Source organism: Mustela erminea, chromosome 5 (genome assembly GCF_009829155.1).
Source record: "Mustela erminea isolate mMusErm1 chromosome 5, mMusErm1.Pri, whole genome shotgun sequence".
Classification (NCBI taxonomy): domain Eukaryota; kingdom Metazoa; phylum Chordata; class Mammalia; order Carnivora; family Mustelidae; genus Mustela; species Mustela erminea.
Window position 1 is genome coordinate 45,736,829 of NC_045618.1, and position 22,860 is coordinate 45,759,688.

Below are 22,860 nucleotides of genomic sequence, written 5' to 3' on the forward strand. Positions count from 1 at the left end.
GCTCCGTGAGAGATCTCATGGTAGCGACCGTGAGATCATTACCTGAGCCGAAATCAAGTCAGACACTTAATTAACTGACCTACCTAGATGCCCTTGTTTCAATGATTTTTAAAACTTAAATTTGAGATAATTGTAGCGTCTCATGCAGTAACAAGAATAATACAGAGAGATCCCTTGTAGCCTTTACCCAGGTTCCTCCAATAGTCATATCTTGCAAAACTACCATACAGTATCACAACCAGATACTGACATTGATAAAATCTGTCCATCTTGTTCAGATTTCTTCAGTTTTACTTGTACTCATTTGAGTGTATATATTTAGTTCTCTGCCGTTTTATTACCACCATAGTTAAGATACAAAGCAGTTTTATCACCACAAAGATCCCTCACATTGCCCTTTTATAGCCATACCTAACCTCATTTCTGCTGTCCTTCCATCTCCCATAAGATTTTTTTTTTTAAGATTTTATTCATTTATTTGACAAACAGAGATCACAAGTAGGCAGAGACACAGGCAGAGAGGAGGCAGAGAGGAGGAAGCAAGCCCCCTGCCTAGCAGAGAGCCCAATGTGGGGCTCAATCCCAGGACCCTGAGATCATGACCTGAGCTGAAGGCAGAGGCTTAACCCAGAGCCACCCAGGCGCCCCAATAACCTATTTTTAAAAAGATTTTATTATTTAAGAGAGAGTGAGAGAGAGAGAGAACACAAGCAAGGGTAGGGCCAGAGGGAGAGGGGGAAGCAGATTACCCACTGAGCAGGGAGCCCAATGCAGGGTTCCATCCCAGGACCTTGGGATCATGAACTGAGCCAAAGTCAGACACTTAACTAGATGAGCCACCGAGGTACCCCTTATGATAACCTGTTAAGGAAATCCAGGGATGTTTGAGGGAGTATATCCTTTTTATGTAATTATTCCAAAATGTGTTTTATTTATCAAATTAATATGTAGGCTTTTCTTTTTTGTCTTTCCATGAACTTTATATTGAAAATCAAGTACCACTATGGCTTTTAATGAAAATCAGTAATCTACTTTTTTTACCTTGATAAGACATTTTGGCAAGACACCACCAAGTCTTACTCCCTATATGTAACAGCTTTATACTTCTTAGTCTTTTTTTTTTTTAATTTTAAGATTTTATTTGTTTATTTGATAGGGAGAGAGCGATCACAAGTAGGCAGAGAGGCGGGGGTGGGGGAAGCAGGCTCCCAGGGGAGCAGAGAGCCCAATATGAGGCTTGATCCCAGGACCCTGAGATCATGACCTGAGCCGAAAGCAGAGGCTTAACCCACTGAGCCACCTAGGCACTCCTTTTTAGTCTTTTTCTTAGATTTACTCCTGTGTCAAAATAACAACATGCTTTCTGCTGTCCTCTCTTTACTAAATCGTCTTACTATAGTTGTGTCACATTTTTGGTTAAATATGTACTCATTGTGTTAAGTACATATTGTTCACTGTTGGGCCATTTAGTATATTGCTGTTAAGTTTTCTTGTACAATTTTTGTTTTTTCCATGATTTAATATCATTAATTACGTTGTTTATTTTGGCTTGTTACATCACTATCATTAATTTTTTCAGATTCTTCAACGGATTTGTAAATCTCACAATATAGTCAAACATAGAATAATGCTTAATTAGTTAGCTTCTTCCTTTCCTTTTTTTTTTTTCTTTTCCTTATCATTCCGCCTTAATATCCTAGCCTGTGAAGATTAATGCCATGATTCCCTTTTACCATGATTGCATAAAATGCTGCTTTAGGACCAGGAACATGATCTAGTAATGCAGCTCTTTTGTTCATAGGTATTTACTGTGTTGCTTTTTATTTTTATTTTATTTTTTTAAAGACTTTATTTATTTATCAGAGAGAGAGAGGGGGAGAGCGCGAGCACAGGCAGACAGAATGGCAGGCAGAGGCAGAGGGAGAAGCAGGCTCCCTGCTGAGCAAGGAGTCCGATGTGGGACTCGATCCCAGGACGCTGGGATCATGACCTGAGCCGAAGGCAGCTGCTTAACCAACTGAGCCACCCAGGCGTCCCTACTGTGTTGCTTTTTAAAAAAAGATATAATGTGCATGTAATAAAGTACATTAAGTTCACTAATCTTAAGTGTACAACTCAATTCTTACATATTTGTACACCCATATAACCACCATCCAGTTCAAGATCTAGAACATTTCCAGCCCCACAGGATTCCCTCATGCTTCTTCCCAGTCATTAACCACCAACCCCACAGACATGACCACTTTTCTGACTTCTGTCATCTTTGATTTATAGATGTTTAAAATGTGAAAAATGAGTGATTAAAGTCTGATAGAATTTATTATACATTTAAGTATATACATGAGGGTTCTCAGGAGTCAGTTATGTCCAGAACACCTGATTTGTGTACTAGCCCTATTTCGGGGAGCATCTGCATTGTGTATGGATAAAACTATTTGAAGGTTAAGAGAACACTTAGGAGCACATAGGTATTTTAAGAAATGTGGAGGGGCACCTGGGTGGCTCAGTCGTTAAGCGTCTGTCTTGGCTCAGGTCATGATCCTGGGGTCCTGGGATCAAGCCCAGCTTTGGGCTCTCTGCTCAGCCAGAAGCCTGCTTCTCCCTCTCCCACCTCCACTGCTTGTGCTCTCTCTCCCTCTCTCTGTCTGTCTCTCTGTCAAATAAATAAATAAAATCTTTCCAAAAAAAGAAAGAAAGAAATGTGGAGACTGTTTTGTTTCCTAACATTTCCCCTAGACTCCTCCTAGAGAGAGGAATCCATATTCTGTTTTAGTAAGTTTGAAGACTGTCAGGTAATTGGGACAGTTTGTAACTAGACACAAATGAAATTGAAGTAAGACTAGGGAGGAGAAAGGGCATCCTGGACACAATTATGATTCTGCCTTTTGAGAAGAAAGCAGTGTTCACTCCCTCATTCATTCATTCATCCATCCATCCATCCACCCATCCATTTATTCATATATATATTTTTAAAGATTTATTTATTTACTTTAGAGCACGAGAGGGAGGGGCAGAAGGGAGGGAGAGAGAATCTCGAGCAAACTCTGAGCTAAGCGCAGAGCCCAACGTGAGGCTCTGTCCCGTGACCCTGAGATCACAGCCCAAGCTGAAATCAAGAGTTGGTTGCCCAACCACAACTGTGCCACCCAGGCGTCCATCCCTCCCTCATTTATTGACCAAAATATTTATTGAGGGCTGACAGTAAACCAAACACTGTTATTAAGATACAGTGGTGAGCAAAAAAGAATAGTCCCTGCCCTCAGGGTGCTTGCATTCGAATGGAGGAAACAAATATTAATCAAGTCATCACACACATTGGGAGGTAGAATGTGCACAGGGAATACCTTTCAGGTAAAAGCCATGAGGCAGTAAGGTAAGAGTGTGGTGCAAAGGACAGTGTGGACATGAGCTAGGACTGAAGAAGTATTGGGTAGCCTTATGGGTGTATATGTGGATTCCACCATTTTTTAATGGCTAACAGTGTGAATAGTACCTTTTGATAGAGAGTTTTTCTTTGCTCTTTAGGGTTACTAAAGCATAGTAGCTCTTGTGTACAGTTTAGGAAGGGAGGTGAGGTCTATAAAAAGTGAAGGTAATTCCTTGTATTTCCTGAGAAATTCTTGGGTTATTTCCTTTCCCTTGTGCCCATGAACTTCTCCCACAATTGTCACGTATTTTATAGATAACGATGATTGACATAGAGAAAAGCTTTCACGCAACAGTTCTGTGTGGAGGGCTGATTTCTTAGATCTGATTTCTAGCCATCTCCACTATTCACTTTTTTCCTGAGAATTCGAGCACCTCTTTCGCTTTAGCATAGAAAGTTTACTTCTGGGGAGTCAAACTAAATTATAAAAGCTGTACAGTCCTCCAATTAGGGAAAGGGGATTAGTGGAGCTTTATTATTTAGATGATCTTTGCCTTCTGCTTCTTGGCCTACTTACCCATAGGTCTTGATAAGAGTTCTCTGTGGAAGGGCGCTTGGGTGGCTCAGAGGGTTAGGCTTCTGCCTTCAGCTCGGATTATGGTCTCAGGGTCCTGGGATCAAGCCCTGCATCGGGCTCTCTGCTTAGCGGGAAGCCTGCTTCCCCCTTTCTCTCTGTCTGCTGCTCTGCCTACTTGTGATCTTTCTGTGTCAAATAAATGAATAAAATCTTTGAAAAAAAAAAGTTCTCTGTGCACTGGTTCCACCGAATGAATCCCTGTAGAGCTGGGACTGAACTATTTACATATTTGGTATGCTGTTTAGCCTATTGTGAGATGTATGCTGGCACAGAGCAGTATCAGCAAACACCAAGGCTCTAAGCCTGAGCCCTGTTGAATAGCTGTGTCCTGGTGGAAGTGTCAGTTGCTTCTGTGAAATGAAACAGGTCAAGCCTCATAATCTTTGTCAGAGAGCAGCAGCCTGTGAGGACCATAAAAGTGTTCATGAGATGTAGCATAAAACACTTAGGGACAGAGAGATGCTATACTTTTTACTCTTCTGTCCTTAGGTGATACATGGTCAGATGAGCCCTGTTGAATTGGATCCGTCTTCTCAAATTGGCATTGTTAGTCTGTTCTTTATCTGATCCCCCATTGGAGATATAAGCTTAGAGCTATGGTACTTGAGGAGATGACACAGTTCCTTTGTTACAGTAATTAATGTAATAAATTAAGGGAGAGGCCCAGAGGAAAGTTGATTGTTTCTCGTTAGAGCCTTAGGTGGAAATTCAGTTGATAAGTGAGCTGTGAAGTGTGGCAGGTGGAGAGGGAGATGCCTGTTCTTCCAGCTGGGTAAAGCTCAGAGCCACTGAGGGTGGTTTAAATGTTGTACTAGCCTCACCAGGGGCTGGCTAAGCACAAACTGATTTCAGGAAGGCCTCTAGAATTGAGGGAAGATGGTATAATACAGTTTTCTTGTAGCAACTCCCATTGGTTTATTGACCTTTCCCTGGGGCATCAGACCCATGAATCTCACACAATTCAGATTTGGTCTATCAGGACCCCTGGTCCTATCAGTGGGGTCAACAACCTAGTGGATAGGAACAGGTGATAAAAGAGAGTTTTGAGATGGGTACCTTTGCCCTAGAGGATTTTTGAAGGAAAACAGAGTTTGTCACTGTAGTGTAGGGTTTTGAGCCACACCTGAAGTTAAGGAGTATCCTAAAGAGAAAATTCAGACTGCTCAGTTAATGGAAGAAAAATGGATTGCCAGGGCATTGGGGTGGCTCAGTCATTTAAGCATCTGCCTTCAGCTCAGGTCATGCTCCCAGTGTCCTGGGATCAAGTTCTTCATTGGATTTCCTACTCAGTGGGGAGCCTGCTTCTCTCTCTCCCTCTACCATTCTGTGCTCTCTGTCAAATAAATAAAATCTTAAAAAAAAAAAAAGAAAGAGGAAAAATGGGTTGCCATTTTTCTTTCATAGAACTTAGGTTAATATCAGTACTATCTAATTTTGTAAAAAAAATTTTAAACATTTTTCCTTTTTTTTCTTTTTAAATACTGTGATACTCTGTATAAAATCTAATTGTAAAGCAGTTCAGACACTTTAAGTTCAGACAGTAGAACAATGTAAGAATATTTGGGTCATTTTATATTTTTGAGTTGTCTTACATTTTTCAATTTGTATGCTTATAATATGCTTAGAATTCATGGAATGATGCTTGCTCCATTTGATAAATGAGAATATTTAATGAAACAACTTGGCTTAGGGTCAGTGAAAATTTGAGTCCAAAAATCACATCTTTCTCTCTCTTTTTTTTTCCTTTATGTAAATTCTACACTCAATATGAGGCCCAAACTCATGACCCTGAGATCAAGAGTAGTAGCATGCTCTAGGGAGCATCTGGGTGGCTCAGTCAGTTAAGCTTCCAACTTGATTTTGGGTGAGGTCAGGATCTAAGGGTGGTGAGGTCAAGCCCCACCTCTGGCTCTTTGCTCAGCAGGGAGTCTGCTTGACATTCACGATTTCCCTCTCCCTCCATGTGCTCGTGCTTCCTCTCTCTCTCTCTCTCTCAAAAGACTGATTTATTTTAGAGTTGCAGGGAAGGTTCAGAAGGAGAGAATCTCAAGCAGACTCCCCACCTACCATGGAGCTGACTGGGGCCTAGATCTCATGACCCATGAGATCACATGACCTGAGCCAAAATCAAGAGTTCATCTTAGGGGGCACCTGGGTGGCCTAGTGGGTTAAAGCCTCTGTCTTCAGCTCAGGTCATGATTCCAGGGTCCTGGGATCAAGCCCCGCATCGGACTCTGCTCAGTGGGGAGCCTGCTTCCTCCTCTCGCTGCCTGCCTCTCTGCCTACTTGTGATCTCTGTCTGTCAAATAAATAATCTTAAAAAAAAAAAAAAAGAGTTCATGTTAAAACCAGCTGAGCCACCTAGGTGCTCCAGTAAATCAGCCTTAAAAAAAAAAAAAAAATGGGGTGCTTGGTGGTGTAGTTAAGCATTCGACTCTTGGTTTCAGGTCATGATCTGAGGATTGCGAGATTGAGCCTGAAGTCAGGCTCCATACTCAGTGTGAAGTCTGCTTAAGGTCGCCCCCTCCTCACCTCCACACACTCTCAAATAAATAAATATATCTTTTTTTGTTGTTAAGATTTTATTTATTTATTTGACAGAGAGATCACAAGTAGGCAGTGAGGCAGGTTGGGGCCTGCTGAGCAGAGAGCCCCATGCAGGGCTCCATCCCAGAATCCTGAGATCATGACCTGAGCCAGAGGCAGAGGCTTAACCCACTGAGCCACCCGGGTGCCCCAATAAATAAATCTTAAAAAAAAAGAAAAAAGTAGAGTCACATACTGTACTGCTGAGCCAACTAGGTACCCCCAGAAATCACTCTTTTTTTTTTAAGTTTTCTTTAATAATCTCTAAAAAAATGGGGCAAACTCTCAACCCCAAGATCGAGAGTCGCATGTTCTTCTGATTGAGCCAGCCACGTGCCCCAGAAATCATATCTTGATTCTAAGTTCAGTGCTTATTTTCTAGACCATGCTATCTTCTTAAAATTGGGTATAGCATTTTTCCTTCCTTCCTTCCTTCCTTCCTTCCTTCCTTTCTTTCTTTCTTTCTTTCTTTCTTTCTTTCTTTTTTTTTTTTTTTTACCATACAGCTTTTGGAGGGAGCTACCTAGCCAGACAGATCACTATCATGTTTAAATGTGTATGACTTGTATGGTCCCAAGCAGATTATACCTACATACAGCTGCTTCTCACTCATGATAAAGCCTATAAGAAGATTGATCCAAAACCCATAAGAAGAGGGGTAGACAGATAAACTTAGAGTACAACAGCATTGGACTATTTGCTTCTTAGATCAGATTATCTGTGGGTAGTTGGCAGTTTAAAGAGATACTCTCTCTTTATAGTCCTCTAGGGAGAAGTACTGTCCTTACTATGTTTGAACATCAGTAGGGTCAGTCGCTGCTTATGTCCTCTGGGCAGTGGGGAGACCTCACATGAAGACTCTTATTCTCAGCCATCTTGAAGTTCTTGTACATTCCTGAGGTAGGAAAGTAGCGTGATGTTTGGCATGTGCCTTAAAAAAGTAAACAATGACCCAAAATATGTGATTGCAAACTGGTCTGTGGGCTTGGAGTTTGAGAGATGGAATTGGGTTCTAGAGAAGAAACTGGGATTTCAATTTTTGCTGGTATAGGTACAGGATATGGGGAATGATTATCATGGCCTATCTTAGTTCCTTAGCTATATTCGTGCAGATAGGAGTTGTTGGTGATCAGGTGCTGGAACAAATAATGAATGGTACTGACAAGTAATTCCAGAATCTGGTGAAATGTGGTCCTAAATGAGGAAGTGCAGTACATTTAGGCAGAGGGAGAAAAGAGGGAGGAAAGTATTTACAGAAGCTCTCAAGTTGAAAGTGCCTTGTGGTCTCTCTAAGGTATTGGTTCTCCTGATTCTGCAGTTTCTCTGCCATGGAAGCAAGAGGTCAGTGCTTTTCATTTCCAGCAAGCATGTTAGTTGCCCTACCTCCTGGGGTTAAACATCTCTGCAATGACCTGTCAGAGAATTGATTATTAGCAGTCTAAAGCCAGGGAAGCTGTAGGGAGCAGATGGGAAGTGGTTTGGCTGCTGCAGTCAGGCTGATTAAAGAATCCTTGGCAATTTTACAATTTATCTTTGGAAATGTACCACCAAAGTTACTGTGAAGCCTGTGGGGTTTGGAAGACTGGATTTCTGAAAAGTCACCTGGTTAAAAGTAGTACTTATGAAAACTCTTAATACCCTCAAAAATAGGACAGTAACTCTCAAAAGAACATTGGGACTACTAAAGATCAGTCCTCAGGATATGTTTTCTTTGTTTGTATCCTGGTCCAGAAATGCTGGCTGGTTTTCTAGGAAGGAAAGCACTTTTTGGTAGATACCTTAATAGAATTATAGATTTGAAAAAGGCCCTAGGCATATCCAGACTACCCCCTACCACACATAGAGGAATTCTTAATGTTATTTGCTTGACAGATGATTATGCTTTTTCTGCTCACTATTTTCAGTGATAAAGATACGGCTTCATTAAGCATTGTGGGCTATTGTTGGAAATAACTGAATTTCTTCCTAAGTTAAAACATCTGTCATTTTTTTTTTTTTTAAGATTTTATTTATTTGTCAGAGAGAGAGAGAGCACGCACAAGCAGGGGGAGAGACAGGCAGAGGGAGAAGCAGGCTCCCCGCTGAGCCACAGAGCCTGGTGGTGGGACTTGATCCCAGGACCCTGGGATCATGACTTGAGCCAAAGGCAGGTGCTTAACGGACAGAGCCACCCAGGTGTCCCAAACGATCTGTCAATTCTGTAACTTCTATTCACTTGTCCTGTTTTCTGCCCTCAGCATCACAGGATAATTTCTCTCTCCCACATTTCAACCAGATACTTGAAGCTCACCAACCTGTCTCCCTTTGGTATTCGCCTTTCCAAACTAAGGAATATCTTAATCTTTGTATTTGTAAGACCTTTGCTCTTAGGAAAAATGGCTTTTTGATCTTTCAGTATACTCTTTTGGACATCTTTCTGTTTAATGAATATCACTTAAAATGCAGAACCTGGAAATGATCACAGACTACCAGATGTTCAAATTTTCATCTCCAGCTCCCCTTTGAGAAGAATCACATTAAAAAAATAATAATAATGGCAGTATATCTTGTTTACTAGGAAAAAACAAAACAATTTGCCAGGACATACAGAATTGGGACAAGAGGAATTTGAGGAAGTGTCTTTTCTTGCTAGTATTAAGGCTGAACTTTGGGTTCTACATTATTATAGGCATTGATTTTATCTCAGATTTTTTTCAGGAATAATTTTTAATATCTTCATCCAGTTTTACTCTTTAGATTACAAAATTCAGTTGGTATTTGTGTTTACAAGAATTACTAACATTCATGCTACTGAAATGATTTTAGGGCTTCAGATAGTTTTTTAATAAGATGGATATATACGTGTTTTACATAACTGAAAATTTGTTACCCTTTTTTTAAAGTATTTATTTGAGAGAGAGAGAAAGAGAGCACACACAAGAGCAGGGGACTAGGGGAGGAGCAGAGGGAGAGGGACAAACAGACTGTATACTGAGCACCTGACACAGGCTCCATTCCACAACCCTGAAGTTATGACCGGGGCCAAAACCAAGAGCTGGACGACCAGCTGACTGAGCTACCCAGGTGCCCCTATTACTTTTATACATGACAAACAACTTGACTTTGTGTAAGACTTGACTAACAACTTTTTTCTTCAAATTCTGTAGATTTTTCATTCTTTTTTAACATTTACTATTGTAGAGCAGCCTGAGGTTGGCCCAATTTTTGTCCTTATAATTAGAAAATTTTGCCAGAATGTGTGTAAGTTTGTTTTTTTTAATTGATTTTGCTGGGGCACCTGGGTGGCTCAGTGGGTTAAAGCCTCTGCCTTCAGCTCAGGTCATGATTCCAGGGTCCTGGGATCGAGCCCCGAATTGGGTTCTCTGCTCACTGGGGAGCATGCTTCCCTTCCTCTCTCTCTGCCTGCCTCTTTGCCTACTTGTGAGCTCTCTCTCTGTCAAATAAATAAATAAAATCTTTTTTAAAAAATGGGTTTTGCTGAAAGAACAGTAATCCTTTTCAGTCTGCATGCAGGATCTTTTTCAGATAAAGATCCTATTCATTTGTTATGTCTTAATGGGTTGCTTACCTCCCATTTGTTCTAGTTTCCTCAGTTTTCTTTTCACTGCTATTAAATGGTGGTATATCTCTCAACATTTCTCTCATTTTCTTTTTGCTGTCCTTTTTCTTCATGTTCTAGGAAAATATCTCAAGTTTTCTCGTAGTTTACTAAATCGTTTCCCACAGTTTCAGTTCTGTGCTTTCTTGATATTTCTGTGAATTTTAATAGGTAGTGCATTTTTTGTTTCCTTCTTCCTTTTTTAAAAAATGCCATATCCTCGGGTGCCTGGGTGGCTCAGTGGGTTAAGCCTCTGCCTTCGGCTCAGGTCATGATCTCAGGGTCCTGGGAGTGAGTCCTGCATGGGGCTCTCTGCTCAGCAGGGAGCTTGCTTCCTCCTCTCTCTGTTTCTCTGCCTGCCTCTCTGCCTACTTGTGATCTCTCTCTTTCAAATAAATAAATAAAATCTTAAAAAAAAAAGCCATATCCTCATATCCTTTTGTCTTAAGTTCATATCCTTTCATTTCTGCCTATTTTCTTCTTAATGCTGTCTTTTCCTTATGGGCATGCTTCTTTTATCTTGCTCCATATGACAGGTCATCCAGTACAGTAAAGTGAGAACTGTCATAAGCTCTCTGAGTACTATCATTTTTATGTACTTTATATTCTTTCCCCAATAGTCTCTGTTCCATCATATTCCTGCTTCTAGAGGAAGGTTGTGTTCATTTGTTTAGTTTTTTAGAGGAAAATCTTGAAAGTTTTGTTTTTTCTGAGGTTAAACAAACATAGGGTTATTTTAATGGTTAAATTACATACTGGTGATAGGGCAGCTTGGGAGGAAAGTGGGTGAGTTTTAGGTGAATGTGAATGTGTTATCTTCTAAGCCTTGCCACAGTTGCAAAGATTGCAGCAGTAATAAATTATGATGTTGGAAAGAACTATGCTTTAATGATGCACTACAGTGCAGATTCACTTGGCATTCCCTTTTCTAGAAATACTCGTTGTCCCTCATAATAGAATTATTTCCAGTACCATTTTCCACTGCCTTACTCACTTATTCACTGCTCTATTCCTAGCACCTAGTTTAGAGCCTAGCACTAGTAGGTAATAAATACATTTTTTTTTAAATGAATGAACAAAGGTGTGCTATACTAATATTTACTGGAAGCCAAGTCTTCTTAGGTGGTATTGAGAATTCCAAACATTTCAACAAAAATTTCCTTAAAATTCCAGATATTTGGGGCACTTGGGTAGCTCAGTCGGTTAAGTATCTGCCTTCAGCTCAGATCGTGATCCCAGCGTTCTGGGATCGGGTCGTATGTCAGGTTCCCTGCTTAGCAGGGAGTCGGCTTCTCCCCCACTCCCCCCACTGATGCTCTCTCTGTCTGTCTCTCTCTCTCTTTCTTTCTTTCTTTTTTTGGTCTGTCTCTTTCAAATAAATAAAATAAATCTTTTAAAAAATAAATAAAATTCTAGATATTTTCAGAGGTATCATTTCTCTGACTTCAGGGATAATGTTTCCTTTACCTTGTGGGTGGCATTTTTTCACGGTTCCTACATCATGCTGCCCCCGCCCCACCCCCCGACAGATTGCTCTTCCTTTTACGAAGTAGGATCTCTGTAGACTGCCAGCAATAGTTGTTCCTAATGGTACTAAGCTCTCTACTTGTGTAAAGGATGTATTTTTTCCCTCAGATTTACAGCTAAATGGCAAATTAACTTGCACACCTTTTTCTCTTAAATTCCAGTTACTAGCAAGCATTCACTTGGGGCAGCTCTGCTGTCTTGGAGGATATCTTCTTTTGTTTTTGTTTGTTTGTTTGTTTTGGTTTTTTAATATTTATTTGACAGCTAGAGAGCACAAGTAGGCAGAGCATTAGAGTGAGAGGGAGAAGCAGGTTCCCCACTGAGCGGGGAGCCCGGTGCAGGACTTGATCCAGGACTCTGGGATCATGACCTGAGCCAAAGGCAGTCGCTTAACCAACTGAGCCACCCAGGAGCTCTGATATCTTCTCTTGTAACTGCACCCTGGTTCTTTGATGTTGTCTCGAGAGAGTAGGTGAAAAATTAAAATTTGTCGTGTCTCTGTCCTATCCGTAGCATTTACTGTTGGAAATCCACTTTATAGGATTCATTGTGCCACTATTGGTTTGCTCTTTGCTCTCTTATCTTATGAGCATTCTTTTCTAAATAGATATAGAAAGATGGTGGACAGGGGAGTGAGCAAGAACAGAACTCTTTCACTTTGTCATAAAGTAATATCTGGGTGGTGTTTCTTGACTGCCAGGTTTTCTAGATGGTACACTCTCAAAGTCTCATGGGCTGGGAGACTGGAGTGTTACAAATTGTTCTGTCCCCGCTCTTTTTTAGCCAATCTCTGTTTCATGTGGTGAGACCTTGGTATTTATCAATACCATGCCCACAATCTTTTTTTTTTTTTTTTTAAGATTTTATTTATTTATTTGACAGAGAGAGAGACAGCAAAAGAGGGAACACAAGCAGGGGGAGTGGGAGAGGGAGAAGCAGGCTTCCCGCCGAGCAGGGAGCCTGATGCGGGGCTCCATCCCAGGACCCTGGATCATGACCTGAGCCAAAGTCACTTAATGGCTGAGCCATCCAGGTGCCCCACCATGCCAACAATCTTATATAAAATTGTGAAGAGTTATTTCATACTCCGGTGTTAGGGGTTTTAGAAGTGTTTAGTCAGGGTACAATTTTTGTGTGTGTGTTTATGTGTGTGTTTGTCTTCGTACATATTTTAGGGGGACGTGGGAAAGGTTACAGTGCATTATGCTATTTGGACATAATTTGAAACCTTGAGTTGAATAAGGCTTATTTAACTGAAATTAAGCTGAGTAGTTGAGTCCTCTCTGATGACTGCCTCCTTTAGTTGCAATATTTGGCCTCTATCCTAATGTTATATTTTTTCTAGTTCTGCTTGCTTTTTCTCTTTCGCTCTTATCCATAATAAGATTTTTCCCCCAAAACAGTAGAATGACAAGGAATCCTTATTATTTTTAGTAGGGACAGACTCTGTTAATAGAGGGCTTTTACAGCCTTTGCAAGTCCATGTTCTGAGTCTCTGATAATTCAAGAAGAAGCAAGGAGAAAGGGGATATGAGTACAGTTGTGCTAGAGCTTGAATCTGTTGTGCCAGGGCCTGTATTGATTGAGGGAGGATTGCCAGCTGGCGGTGGTAGTAGAATTAGTCTCTGGGGAATGGGAAACTAACTCTAAAGGACCCGTATAGTTAAGACTTATACAGACTCTCCGGGCAATTGGAAATACTGTACTCTCCCCTGGGGAGATGGAGCGGGAATTAACTTTTCCCTGGTCCAATGTGACTTGGTTAGAAATACAATTGAACCTGTTTGTCTTGTCCATTGTGATGTGATAGCCCCCTAGGAATAGTCTGTTTTGTGTGGGAGTTTATTTCAGGCTGTCTCCTTGCCTGTATTGTTTCCTTTAACAGCTCTTTAAATTTTCTTTTTCCAGCAATGATGTTGTCCACTGGGCATGTACTGACCAATGTGACAGGTCTGAGAACATAGCTGAAGCTGAAAATAGGAAAGCTGGGGGCAAGGAAGAGCCTTGAATCTTGAGGTGGGACGTTGACTCTAAGATGTCCTTGAGCAGTGGAGCCTCCGGAGGGAAAGGAGTGGATGCAAACCCGGTTGAGACATACGACAGTGGGGATGAATGGGACATTGGAGTAGGGAATCTCATCATTGACCTGGACGCCGATCTGGAAAAGGACCAGCAGAAACTGGAAATGTCAGGCTCAAAGGAGGTGGGGATACCGGCTCCCAATGCTGTGGCCACACTACCAGACAACATCAAGTTTGTGACCCCAGTGCCAGGTCCTCAAGGGAAGGAAGGCAAATCAAAATCCAAAAGGAATAAGAGTGGCAAAGACACTAGCAAACCCACTCCAGGGACTTCCCTGTTCACTCCAAGTGAGGGGGCAGCTAGCAAGAAAGAGGTGCAGGGACGCTCAGGAGATGGTGCCAATGCAGGAAGCCTGGTTGCTGCTATTGCTCCCAAGGGCTCAGAGAAGGCGGCTAAGGCATCCCGCAGTGTAGCCGGCTCCAAAAAGGAGAAGGAGAACAGCTCATCTAAGAGCAAGAAGGAGAGAAGCGAAGGAGTGGGGACTTGTTCAGAAAAGGATCCTGGGGTCCTCCAGCCAGTTCCCTTGGGAGGACGGGTTGGTCAGTATGATGGAAGTGCAGGGGTGGATACAGGAGCTGTGGAGCCACTTGGGAGTATAGCTATTGAGCCTGGGGCAGCGCTCAATCCTTTGGGAGCTAAACCGGAGCCAGAGGAAGGGGAGAATGAGTGTCGCCCGCTAAAGAAAGTCAAGTCTGAAAAGGTAAGAGGTGGCCAGATCTGGCTGCCTACTGCCAGTCAGAACTGCCCTGGACTAACCACCAAATGCTTTGTGCACTCTGTGGGGAGGCTCATTAGTTTGTGGGTAATGACCAATTACAAGGTCAGAGCAGCTGGTAATGATAATGTGGTTTTGTTCATAATTAGGGGATTCTCTACAGATTCATTAACAGCAGGCCTGGACATTTTGGAGAATATCTATTGTTGGGGGCAGCTACTTGGTAGAATGAATTTTCTCTTTAAGTTGGAGAACCTGCCACCTTGTCCTTGTCCCACCCTCAGACACTTGTTGCTGGACATGGGCATCAACCTTTATGTGGCTGCCAGCTTGCTTGTATTTTATCCTCAGAGTCATTGATAAACTTTGTAAGTTGATGATAGGGTTTCAGTTGAGTGCTCGTCTTAATGGAATAAATGGTGCTGCTGGGTTTCTGGAAGAGAAATGGTTAAATAAGTCTCATGGAATGATATCTGCCAAGTGTTCTTTTGGTACCTACCAAAGAGTGAAGGGGCAGGTAAAGAAGTGAGCAAGAGGTACTGACTGTACTAAGAGGTATTTAATCAGGTCTTACGAGTTAGCGTTGTGGCTATGCATGTTTGGCCTTGAAAGAGATTGTTTGGCCACTAAAGGTACAGTTTTTGGCCAAGTATTTCCCTCAGCTATTGGTAATCAAAGTGTCCTGGTGGTTTAATAGCTGCCAAACAGTGTAATGATACCTTACCTTCTGCTTGAGTTGGAAGGACAGGTGCTAGCAGCCCCAGGAGGGGCTCTCCTCCTCTGGGAAGATGATCTTAGTTCATGTCTCAGGAAATAGAGCTTGCAGAGCTGGAGCAGAGTAGGTGTCAGTCTAGGGTCAGCTCAGGCTGCCTTAAACTTCAGCAGCTTACAATTTCCTACAAAGCGGCTGGCCTGGTGATGAGCTCTTCATTGTCTCTTGATTTTTCTGCTCTGTGTTTGCTCACCCTTTGCTTTCAGCTGATCCCAGCAGATGCAGTATAAATTGGTTTCTCTGTAATTACATCAGCTGCAACAGGGAATACCTATTTCCATATGTAAGTGTTAATAAATAGAGGCTGCGTGTGTATATTTGTGTGGTGGTGCCCTCTCCGTGCCTGGATGCCAGTGGTAGCTTGTGCTTTCTTTGCTGTAGGTATTTTGGTCTTTGCCTCCGGCACATCTGTAGCTCTTAGCAACATCTGGGCTTCCCTGGTAACAGGGCTGTGAATTTTCTTCCACTAATAACACAATGGTTCATTCCCTTTCACCGGAGGCAGCTGCCAAAGAAAAGCTGCCTGTGTTTAGGTGACAGATGCTATAGTCCACCTCAGCAGCGTCAAGTTCCAGCTGGCTACTGGCATGGCTTGTCCTGTGCTGGCTGTGATTTACCATTTTCTCTGGGGTACAGATGGATAATACTGTTTTAAAGAGGCCTAGGAGTACCAGTTCTTGCTTCTGTTCCAGGCCCATTAGACTGTTCCCTACATCTGGCTGCAATAAACTCTTGCCATATATCCATGTCCATAATCACTGTTATTCCTGTGCTGAAAAGTGGCCACTTTTTTTTTAGGGTTAGTTTGTTTGTTTGTTTGTTTATTTAACAGAGAGAGTATGCACGCATGCATGCACAGGCAGGGGGAGGGGCAGGCAGAGGGAGAAGCCTGCTTACTGCCTAGCAGGGATCCCGATGTGGGTCTCTATTTCAGGATACTGGGATAGTGACCTGAGCCGAAGGCGGTTGCCCAATCCATGGAGTCACCCACGAACCCTGAAAAGTGGCTACTTTGGAGAGTGAAAGGAACATGAAATCTTTCCTTTTAGAACTATTAATTTCATGTCCCATTCTTGTAGGCCCAAAAGTCATCTGCAGGTGAAAGGATTAATGATGCTGAGCTTCGTGTTGGATTTAAGTCTAAATGTCTATGATAGTCTCCAATAGAGTAGCAAATGGAACTTGTTTTCTCTTGGAGGTCCAGTGACCAGTTGGGTGGCTGCCCTTCAGATTATAATTGGGCTGAAAGATGCAGTATATTCAGCTAGGAAAGCACCTTGGTGTCAGGGAGGTTTGCCCCTTTATAATGGAGCTGTGATATATAAGCCTTGTCTCCCAAGGAGACTGACAGTGGGGCAATGGAATGAGAGAGAAAAGGGGGAGAGATTGCTTCACTTTTGGGAAGAAAGAAAACTGCTGGGAAATACTTTCAGAAGCAGAAAGTTGCTTTGCAGTTTGATGTTACAGTAAGCCAAAACAGGTTTCTTAGTTCCTTTCCCTATTTCCTCAACCTTTTTGAACAGTCTGTTTCTAGGGGTGCTTTTCCATAAAGCCTTTGATCATTGAAATAATTATTTAAGTAAATGTTAGGAAGTTGCTAGGAGATGAAAACACTGTTCAGGGAGAGAGTGTTTCTAGAATGGGAGGAGGGGAAGACTTAAGGGGGAAGAAGGCTAGGAATCTTAGAGCAGATCAGATTTTGGGAAATATGGACTCCAGGGTTTAGAGTATAAGAGGGGCTCAGTGATGATTACTATTATAGCTTGTATGCTAAGTCTTTGAAAACTAAGATTTTCTCTCTGAGTTACGGGCTTGCCTATGCCTTAATTGGCTTGGAATGTTCCTTCTATGTGGGGATACCAACAGAACTAAAACAGCAAAACAGATGTTTTGATATAATCTGGGAACTGTATAATCTGAGCTGGGAGCTGTCATGAAGAAAACTCATAAAACTTGGGGAAGTGTCTCGACTGATGTCTCCCCCCTAACCATGTCCACCTGCCCCTTCCCTCCCCACTCCCACCTTGGAAACCGGAGAAAATAGTTTGTGGTGTAGGGTAGAATTGTCATATATCTACCACTAGCTAATGAGGGAGATTTGAGTATTCAAATTATCCACCTCAGGACCTTCTTTCTCATCTAGTTAAGTATTTTGGGCTGTGGCTGAGGGAATTTCCTATCAGCCAAGAATGTGGATTTCCCTTCATGGGATCCTGCTTAGGCTCCACCACACCTTTCTCTGGAAGGTTTCACTGTGCTGTTTCCCAGAGTTCTAGGAGAGACCAGAAATGGCTCTTAGCAACTGCGGTTGCCGTGAATTGTTACTGAACACTCCTGCTCATGCTTCCTGCCAGCTGAAGAGATGAGGGCGGGAATGTTGAGGAATAAACAAGACAGAGCCTTTCGGCTCCTGCCTGTTCCCTTGCCTTTGGTTTGATTGAAAGGTTGTTAAATTAGGGATGGAAGGGGAAGAAGGGTGCCTTGCCTGAATGTTCCAAGCTTAGAGCTTAGTGCTTGCATTGCCACTCTGACAGGCAAGAAAAAAAGAATGTACAAACCACAGAAGGCAGTGATGTATCTGTGCTGAGTCTGTCCTGCAGTACAGACTCTTGTCAGAATCAAGGGCTTAAACCAGGAATTTAAGGTGAGACTGATTTTTTCAAATCGTATAAAGTAACCAGTAGGCTCTAGTGGCTAAAGGATCTACAAGTTTGCAACCAGAAGCTCCCGTGGCCTCTTTAGCTGCTGTTTTTGACCTTGCAAGGTAGAAACAGTCTGCACTCTGCTTTCCGTTTTTGGGGTCTCAACTTCCGTTACTCTCAGACTGCTACATGTATTACCACTTCCCCCCTTAGTTTAGGATACCAAAAAAACCCCATTAAGTGTGCTCTTTGCCCTTTCCCCTTCTGATCATGCTTGCTATCATATCCTGTGTTCTAAGAGCATCTTCCTCTGCCCTTGGTTTTGTTTTCCTGCCCTAGTTTATGCCTTCCAGCTAAGTTCTCTTGTGTTACAATTCCTCATTGCCCAATCAAGGTCAGGTCTCTTTTTTTCCTTCTGATTCAGGGTTTTCTCTCATAAAGCCTCCTCCTTCACTAGCTGTTTTTCTCAGCTATTGATGACATAGCAGTCAACCATGCTTCCTGAAGCCAGATGCTCTCCAGTATTTTCCTACATGGGAAAAATTGATATTTATGTGGGACAGAGATGCAACAGAGCCTGATCTTAATTTATTTTTTCTTCAGTAACTCTGTTTTCCAGCTGGGTGTTGTAATTCAAGGAGGGCCCATAGAAAAATTATCTTGTCCAATCTCCTTATTTTGTGGAAGAAGAAATTAAGACCAGGGAAGTCATGTGACTTGCCTAGGCTCTCACAGGTAGTCAGTTGCAAAGCCAGGCTTAGAAACCAGGTTTTTGGTGACCAAGTTCTTAGGGCATATTGTTACTCTGGGGTTATTAAAAAGTCTTCAGTTGTTCTGAGGGATTCTGTTTTCCCATTCTAAAAACTACCTTAGAAACATTGGATATAAATTCCCAGATACTCTTGAAACTGTTTTCACTATTTTTCATACTGATTTTAACATTGTAAATGCTTAATAAACAAAAGAGCCCTTGAGTTTAGGTTTCTTTGGTATGATGATGATGTTTGCAAAGAACTATTTATAGCTGGTGTTAAGCCTATCCTATTATCTTGTTACATATAACAAAGGAAAGTTACTTTTAAACTGCTTTGAGCTTGGTTTGTGTGTATATGTGTGTTTTCTGAAATATTGCATTCCAAATTTCCATTGTAATCATTAAGGCATTGCCAGTTCCCTCTTTTTTTGCAATTGCAGGTAAGAAAAAAACCCTATTGCTTCTTGGACATATCACTAGTAGGTAGACCTTAAATGAATTGGGATATTAACTGTTTTATAAAGACATGATATATACTGTTGAATACCATTTATTCAGGATATTAACAGTGCATTTATTTTTATTAAAAAATTTTAATTGAGGTATAGTTGGCAATTGAGTGCATTTTAGATCTTAGGTATTATACTTGGTGCTCAGTATGTCCTAGTGAATATAACAGAGAAGTTTCCTGCACTTTGGACTTTACGGTTTACCATCTACAATTGAGTCCCTAAAAGTGTTTCCCATAAAACCGTGTGTATCACATCACCTGAGTGTCAAAATGCAGATTCTTGACCCTACCCCAGTTCTGCTAAGTAAGTTTCAGGAGTATGGGCCCCAGAACTTCCAGAAGTCTCTCCAGATAATTGCTGTATACTTTATCATTTGAGAACCATTGTGAATTTTCTGTTTAATGTGAGAACTGGGAGCCACTTCTGACGTAAAACATTAGCTTTCTTTCTAAACTTAAATTTCACATCAACTTTTATCTATAACTTAATGGTTAAGAGTATAAACTCTGTGGGTGCCAGGGTGGCCCAATGGGTTAAGCCTCTGCCTTCAGCTCAGGTCATGATCTCAGGGTCCTAGGATCAAGCCCTGCATCAGGTCTCTGCTCAGTGGGGAGCCTGCTCCCCCTCTCTCTGCCTGCCTCTCTGCCTATTTGTGATCTCTCTCTCTCTGTCAAATAAATAAATAAAATCTTTTTTTAAAAAAAGAGTATAAACTCTGGAGCCAGACTACCTGGTTTGTTTCCCAGCTTTGCCACTTACTGAGTGATCTTGAGCAAGTTATTTAACTGCTCTACCTCAGTTTTTTCAACTGTGAACTGAGGAAAACAGTAGTTACTACATAGGGTTGTTATGAGATTAAATTAGTTAATGCATATAAAACACTTTGAACAGTGTGAGGCATTCAGTAGGAAGCGTTCAATAAATATTAGAAAGAGAGAAAAACATGATTTAAGTTAAAATATGTCTCAGTCTGTCATAGGCAATAATGGGCTGAAATATAACCACATTCCCCCTATACAGAAAGCCCAGTATAAATAGATAAACATGTAGGTTAAGATTTTGAGCACTGTACTCAGAAGAAGATCCAAACCTGGGTTGGGAAATTTTCATGCTGGTGATGGGTTCTAAAGGTCCTGATATTTATAGTGGGATTTGGAGAAGGGAGGAGACCGAAAATTGGCTTTAAAAAATCTTGAAGTAGCCTATTGAATTTCACATTTCATATAAATTAAGTTTCCTTTCTGGCCATATTCCTGTGGGGTTGGGTGTGTTGGATGGATGCTATTGTGGTTTTACCAGCCTGTGCAATCTCGTGTATGCTGGAAGAGCACTAAATGCTTTTTGTTTCTACACAAGAGTGCATGGAAAAATCTAAGTCCCAGTTCTTAATCTTCCTCCCCCAATGCGAATTTGTATTTTTGCCATTTGGGTATAAGAGCTTTTACCAGCAGAGCTCATCCAGGGAGGCAGCAGGGCTTGGGCTTTCAGGCTGGAGGTGGCAGTAACATACACAGCTGAGATCCTGCCACTGCTGGCTGGCTGAGCCCTCCTCTCTGTGGTTTTCACTCTTCAAGCCATGCTTGAGTAACCCGCCTCCAGAGCTGCTGACAGGGCCGTGTTCAGAGGCCTTGGAAATTACACTGCTCATTTCCTTATCATCCCCTGACCTGCAGTGCAGAGCCTTCTGGTGCAGGAACAAGGCAGAAAAAAAATCCAGACGGCTCCCAGCCAGCATGTGTCAGGGGCTACAAAGAAGGAAATTGGACTTGCTCACTTCAAAACCGTGGGGTTAGGCTTTGATTTTTGGTTCCTGCCGAGAGTTATTTGTGTGTGTGGACATGTTCTATCTCTGTGTATATGTATAGAATGAGTCTGTGCATGGCAGAGCTGTAGAGGAGGAGCATCTGAAAGTAGAAAGCAGAGGGAAGATTTCTTTTTTCCGGTTAATTTCCCAGTTGTACCATTGGGATGGACCTGGAAGGATTAGCATCAGGAAGGTGCCAAGCCATATTAATATTTTAAAATATATTTCTCTTGGTACAGTTTAGTCATGGCTGACAGCACCCATCCAAGTAAGAAGCTTCCCCAGCAGACTGAGGAGACATTTTTAACAAATCCTGTACCTGAAGTTGTTCATCCTAGATGACACTGACGTAATCAATGTTTAAACTACCTGAGAAAGGATAGACTTTGGGTCAGTCTTGCGTAAGAGGAATGGCTCTTTTGAGATAGATGATAGTGTGACAAAAGAGAGACAGACAGAAGGAATTTATAGCATTTAGAGATTTTCTGTTCATAGGGCAAAATTCTATTATATTTTTAGAAGTTGTCCTTGATTTTTTAGTATTACAAAACAATCTGCCTCCGTTTTCTTAATGTTGTTTCTCTTGCCCTAGGATACCCAAAGGAAACACTTTTAGGCTGAAGAAGTAAAATGTGGATGGTGACAGGCCCTTGAGCAGAATTTTACAGTCGTTCTGGTCTTAATTTTCCTTTTTTGGATTTCCACTGTCTTTTTTTTTTTTTTTTTTAAAGATTTATTTATTTATTTGTTAGACAGAGATCACAAGTAGGCAGAGAAAGAGAGAGGAGGAAGCAGGCTCCCCACAAAGCAGAGAGCCCGACACGGGGATCGATCCTAGAACCCTGGGATCACGACCTGAGCTGAAGGCAGCATGGGCTTTAACCCAATGAGCCACCCAGGCACCCCAGGATTTCCATTGTCTTAATGTCATTGGTGATACTGGGGCCTTTGTGAAGTGGGGGAAAAAATCTTTTAGCTTTCAGACCCTGGAGGTTTTTTTTAAGTCCTAAGTGTCTCTTTTGTCAGAAGTACTCTGTAGAGAAGTGATTTCGCATGAGAAAATGATAGCTAAGGTGAGGGTATTACTTCTGTTTACCTTTTTATAAAGCAGTAGTCCTTGTACCAGCAGCTGTAGTATCTGTGAACAATTGTGTTGGGCCTTGTGTTTTAACATTAGCTCTTTCTTTGATTATGATATATACCAGAGTTGGAGATACGCTGTCATAAAGTGCTTTCCTTATTTATTTATTTAGAAAAATTTTATTTGTCAGAGGGAGAGCATGCACAAGCAAGGAGAAGGGCAGGCAGAAGGAGAAGCAGACTCCCTGGTGAGCAAGGAGCCCAGTGCAGGACTCCATTCCAGGACCCGGGACCATGACTTGGGACAAAGGCAGATAATTAATCAACTGGGCCATCCAGGCGACACTAAGCTTCTTTTCTTATCTGTAATGTGGAAGTAAATAATAGTACTGACCTTATTGTGAGGATTAGATCAGATAAAGAATATTAAGCACTCAGTACAGTGCCTAGCATGTTGTAACTACTCAATAAATGTTAACTGTTGCTAATATTATAATGTTATTAGCTATGAGGTACAGGTCATTGTGAAATTAAGTTGAAAGATATCTTTAGAGACTTTAAAGAGTTAAGCCAAAATCTGAAGGTTTTGGAAAAGAATGAGGTTATGATAGCTTATGTTTCAACTCCTGGTTTCCAGGAAGGTTTGAGGAGAGAGAGATTTGAGTCAGAGCAATTGGAGCCATTGAGGTTTGGAGTTACATTGTTTGATAGATTAGTTAGTTTGGAAGTGTTTGTTGGATTCCTTTTGGTTCAGGGCTGATCTCAAGTTGAAGAACCTGGCTTT

General features: G+C 41.7%; 1 protein-coding gene across 2 annotated transcripts in view; it reads left to right on the forward strand.

Annotated features, from left to right (window-relative positions):
• Positions 1 to 22,860, forward strand: part of ZNF609 (zinc finger protein 609) — a 226,580-nt gene that overhangs the window by 18,248 nt on the left and 185,472 nt on the right. For both annotated transcript variants that reach the window (XM_032342831.1, XM_032342830.1), the window contains exon 2: positions 13,624 to 14,497. In XM_032342831.1, the coding sequence (XP_032198722.1) occupies positions 13,751 to 14,497 (747 nt within the window). In that variant the 5' untranslated portion in view covers positions 13,624 to 13,750. The remainder of the gene's footprint in view (positions 1 to 13,623; positions 14,498 to 22,860) is intronic.